At 48.0% G+C, this 5,436-nt stretch overlaps 1 protein-coding gene across 1 annotated transcript; it reads left to right on the forward strand.

Moving 5' to 3' along the window:
* The first annotated feature begins 3,117 nt into the window (after positions 1–3,117).
* Positions 3,118–4,299, forward strand: LOC127336055 (aquaporin PIP2-5). Its single transcript, XM_051362815.2, has one exon. The coding sequence runs from the start codon at positions 3,123–3,125 to the stop codon at positions 4,065–4,067; it is 945 nt and encodes a 314-aa protein (XP_051218775.1). The 5' UTR covers positions 3,118–3,122; the 3' UTR covers positions 4,068–4,299.
* Positions 4,300–5,436: the final 1,137 nt, after the last annotated feature.

Raw genomic sequence — 5,436 nt, forward strand, 5'->3', positions numbered from 1 at the left:
AAGGGCCATTAGTTGATGAACTTTTACAGCTGTGGGGCAGACCTGGTGTCCGTGTGTGGGATGAGCACAAAGAAGAGGAATTTGACCTACGAGCGTTGCTTTTCGTAACCATCAACGATTGGCCTGCTCTTAGTAACCTTTCGGGACTGTCAAATAAGGGATACAATGCATGCACGCACCGCTTACATGAGATCGAAAGTGTACATTTGCCAAATTGTAAGAAGAACGTGTACCTTGGGCATCGTCGATTTCTTCCGAAAGGTCATCCAAAGAAGAAAGAAAGGCAAGCATTACAACGGCAAGGCAGATCACCGGCCGAAGCTCATGGAACACACTGGTGCTGAGGTATTTGATATGGTCAAGGATTTGAAAGTCATCTTTGGAAAGGGTCCTGGCGGATAATCAGTTCCGAAGGGAGCTGACGGGCACGTAGCCATGTGGAAGAAGAAATCTATATTCTGGGAGCTAGAATATTGGAAAGTCCTAGAAGTCCGCTCTGCAATCGACATGATGCACGTTACGAAGAATATTTGCGTGAACATCCTAAACTTCTTGGGCGTGTATGGGAAGTCAAATGATACAAAGGAAGCACGGCAGGACCAGCAAAGTTTGAAAGACCCTGATGACCGGCATCCGGAACAGTTTCAAGGTCGTGCCAGCTACGCTCTGACCAAAGAAGAGAAGGTCATCTTTTTTGAATGCCTGAGCAGTATGAAGGTCCCGTCAGGATTCTCGTCCAATATAAAGGGAATAATAAACATGGCGGAGAAAAAGTTCCAAAACCTGAAGTCTCACGATCGCCACGTGATTATGATGCAATTGCTTCCGATTGCTTTGAGGGGCTCCTCGCCGGAAAATGTTCGAGTAGCCATTGTGAAGCTATGTGCATTCCTCAATGCAATCTCTCAGAAGGTAATCAATCCAGAAGTTCTACCACGGTTACAGAACGATGTGATCCAATGTCTTGTCAGTTTCGAGTTGGTGTTCCCGCCATCCTTCTTCAATATTATGACGCACCTCCTGGTTCACCTAGTCGATGAGATTTCCATTCTCGGTCCTGTATTTCTACACAATATGTTCCCCTTCGAGAGGTTCATGGGAATATTAAAGAAATATGTTCGTAACCGTGCTAGGCCAGAAGGAAGCATCGCCAAGGGCTATGGAAATGAGGAGGTAATTGAGTTTTGTGTTGACTTTGTTCCTGACCTTAAGCCGATTGGTCTTCCTCAATCGCGGCACGAGGGGAGACTAAGTGGAAAAGGCACGATCGGAAACTCAAAAGTGATATTCTATTTCCTTACCATTTTGGGTGAGTGTTTCTGTCTTGAGCACATTCTCTTTTGTTTACTCCATGCATGGTATGTGGCTAATCGATGAGTTATGCATGACTGTGCATGTATCGTGTCCGCAGGTTCCACTGGATTCTTATGGTAATTCAATTTCACACCTCCTCAGTTCTCGTCCACGACTCTCTGAATATGGATCCGGCGCTTTGGGCCGACATGAGAAAAATGATGCAAAAGTAATTATTTTCATTCATTTGCGCTCTATATCGATCGGCCTATTTCGTTCATCATTTCCTAATATCAAGTAACTAATTAATAACTCTCTTGTTCATTTAATTTTCTTTGCCTCGTAGGGTTTGGAGACGGTTCGTAGATACCAAGGTCGGTGAATTCAAAAAAGAGCTACATTTTAAAATGGCAAGCGGACGATCGGGGATATTCAGCCACCGGGGACCAATCTATGTGGATACTATGTTTGTGAGAGGATCCGGAGATACTGCAATGAGCGGGACCAGAAGTGTGAGAACAACATCATGAGGAATAACCTCCGGAAGACGCTTAGTCCAGAAGCTCGCTTCCGACCACTTCAAGAGGAACTAGCTGGATGGTTGGCGAGGGAAGTCATCGATCCTAGAGGAGAACACCATTACGATGACGTAGAACTTCATATGCACTAAATTATGGATGGAAACTTGTTCAAAATTGTATATGGTCATCCGATATTGAATATATATTGTATATTCCTCTTGAATTCTTTTTGGTTCTAATTTCAAATTTGTTTGAAATTGTACATTCATATGCATGTATGTAGTGCCGTAGAATATGTGAAACTCCTTCAAAATTAAAACCCAAAAGAAATAAAACAATACAAATTAAAAAGAAACCAGATTTAGGGGGAGGGGGGGGCTAAACCCTAAACCCTGCGGAGGCCTTTAGTCGCGGTTGGCCAGAAGAACCGCGACTAAAGGTCCTCCGCCTCGGCGCCGCCTCGCGGCCCACGTGGACGGGCCTTTAGTCGCGGTTCGTATGGAACCGCGACTAAAGGGGGGGGCCTTTAGTCGCGCTACTTTGGTCGCGGTTGCGCAACCGCGACTAATGGCAGTTGCGAACCGCGACCAAAGCCCCTTTTTCCACCAGTGTATTTTGGATCACAGTTGATGGAAAATAAATATGAGTTAATCATGATAGAAAATGAAACATGAATTAACCATGATGGAAATGTCTTTAACTCAAGTTATGGCCTTTTTGTGCTAATCTTTGATGAAAAATTAAACATGATAATCATGAAGCATGTATACTCTGTTTATTGGGTCGTGCCTGCTAGCTTGGGCAAGATCAATGATATGGGTGTTAGGGTTTTCCCACATATTGATCACATCAAAATAGATGCACGTACGCGCGGAAACAAAACTTATATATGTCCACGGGTGCATGTCACACTTTCTAATTTTCTCTTTCTTTCTTTTCTGTTTTCTCACGACGCAACTTGAGTTATAGAAACCCTGTGCATATATATGCACCTACAAAGTACAAACCGACTAGATATATAGACTTATAGCTACCCTACTAGAACACCAACTCCAATGCCATAGGACAAAGCACTTGGTATTTTGGTAACTTACTAGTAAATGATGAATCCACACACGTATACAACGACTAACATGGAAACTGATTCACCTACGTGGCATGCATGCCAACTAACCAGACCCACGCACATCAACCTTGCCATACTAACACTAATACCGACTTGAGTACAACTCAGACTAATTAAGGAAAAGATTATTGCTAACAATGGCGGGCCTTGCTATCTATATATAGATGCAGCTTTGCTAGGTTATGGACACACACCAATCTCCATCGTCTACAGATCCTCAACCTCCATCGGCTGAAATCGACGAGCTCTCGTCCGGCATGGCAGCAGCAGAGGGCAAGCTGAGTCCAGAGGGCAATGTTAAGGAGGATATGATCAGCAGCAAGGACTACCTTGACCCTCCCCAAACGCCGCTGTTTGACGCCGGCGAGCTGGGCAAGTGGTCCCTCTACCGCGCCGTCATCGCCGAGTTCACTGCCACGCTCCTCTTCGTCTACGTCGCCGTCGCCACGGTCATCGGCCACAAGCGCCAAACCGACACCCAAGCGTGCAGCGGCGCCGGCGTGCTAGGCATCGCCTGGGCCTTCGGCGGCATGATCGCCGTCCTCGTCTACTGCACCGCCGGCATCTCCGGCGGCCACATCAACCCTGCCGTGACCTTTGGGCTTCTGCTGTCCAGGAAGGTCTCGCTGCCGCGTGCTTTCCTCTACATGGCGGCGCAGTGCCTTGGCGCCATCTGCGGCGCGGCACTTGTCAGGGCTGTGCACGGCTCGCACCACTACGCGCTCTACGGCGGCGGCGCCAACGAGCTTGCGCCAGGGTTCTCCAAGTCGGCAGGGCTGGTGGCCGAGGCTCTGGGCACCGCCGTTCTGGTGTACACCGTGTTTTCGGCGACTGACCCGAAGCGCATGGCCCGGGACTCGCATATCCCGGTGCTGGCGCCGCTGCTCATCGGGTTCGCGGTAATGATGGTGCATCTGGCCACCATCCCCGTCACCGGTACCGGCATCAACCCGGCCAGGAGCCTCGGAGCCGCCGTGGTGTACAACGGCGAAAAGGCGTGGGACGACCAGTGGATCTTCTGGGTCGGGCCGTTCCTCGGTGCCGCCGTCGCCATGGTGTACCACCAGTACGTCCTCAGAAACTGCGCCGCAAAGTCATTCCGCTCCAAATACGACATCGAAGCATAGCTATAAGCTGCATATCCGTGCGGTTCATGCGTTTGTAGCATATTATGCATATTTAGTTCTTTTTACTGCGCGTACGTCATGCATTGTAGGGTTATTTTTACCCTACTATTAGCTAGTTACTCCTGCTAAATGCGTAAGTTCCTTAATAATATTACTGTACGGTGCAGTGCTGCAATTCATCAATGTGATCGATGCCATGTGATATTCTAATCCTATACTTTTCCTATTCCTATGATTTTTTTTACTATCCTACAAATTAAAGGAGCTCTAAGAGAGAGGAAGAAAACCAAAAGACACACATAAGAAAAGATCACTTACCGTGTGTGGTGGTGGGGGGTGGGGGCAAAATGAAATCTACTTCTCGTAGCTAGCGCCCAATGTTTAGCATCTGATTTTATCTGATGAAACCTTTTCAACGGGCTAGTATCATTCTTCTGCACAGTTCACTACTAGGATTGATGGGGGCTCTTATTCTTATTCCCTGTTTCTCTCCTCTACCCCGTTGAGAGTCTCCCACGGCAAGCCAGCCGGAGATGGCTAAAGAGAGGTGCCTGGGGTCTCCTTGTATATAGTAATGGTAGTTTAGGTTATAGGGCTGCCCTTGTGGTTTTTGGCTTGATGACGGTTTGGAGCCTAGCCAAGTACCCATGCATGGATTTGCAAACAATGCCTACAGGTCTCCGACTCCTCATCCTAGTGGCCGGCAAAGAATGGGGCAGGATCTGGAGATAAGCTTGTTGGTCGAGCGAATTGGGCTGGTGCGTTGTTTTTTCTCTGATCTAGTCTACAAGGCTTCACTTGGCTAGGTTCCGTTACATGGAGTTCTTCTCTGACTGTCTGCGAGCGTCGGAGCCCTTCTCCTCCCTCTCTTGGTGGTCTCTTGCTGGGCATCGAGGTGTAATTCAGGCAGAACTCCTACAATAAGCTCGCGTGTTGGCCGGTTTGGCTACTTCGGCTTCGGATCTGGAGGTACCGTGGGTCCTTCTTGAGCTCATTATCAGTGGAGTTTTCGGTGGAGCTACTGCAACTCCTCTCCGTCGATCCCTCCGGTCGAATGGTGCCCTCGAGGAGTTTGTCCCATGTTAATCTGGAGTTCATCAGCATCATATCCTCGACAGCGGCGTCGTGTTGCCGATTCTTTTCTCATGGCTGAAGTGTGGCCCTCCATCTTCTCCGGCGTGCCAAAGGGGGTTGTGTTATACAGCTCTATCGCGGCGATCAACACATGCATGTATACCAAGTGGTATTGTTCTGGGCGACGACACATGTGTATTAGAATATGTATACGAGTTAGGTTAGATTTGGACTTTACAACACCTTGTACTCCAAGTCTCCTCCTTCTGTGTACTTCTATAAATACCCCATGAGG

This window comes from Lolium perenne, chromosome 2 (genome assembly GCF_019359855.2).
Source record: "Lolium perenne isolate Kyuss_39 chromosome 2, Kyuss_2.0, whole genome shotgun sequence".
Lineage (NCBI taxonomy): Eukaryota > Viridiplantae > Streptophyta > Magnoliopsida > Poales > Poaceae > Lolium > Lolium perenne.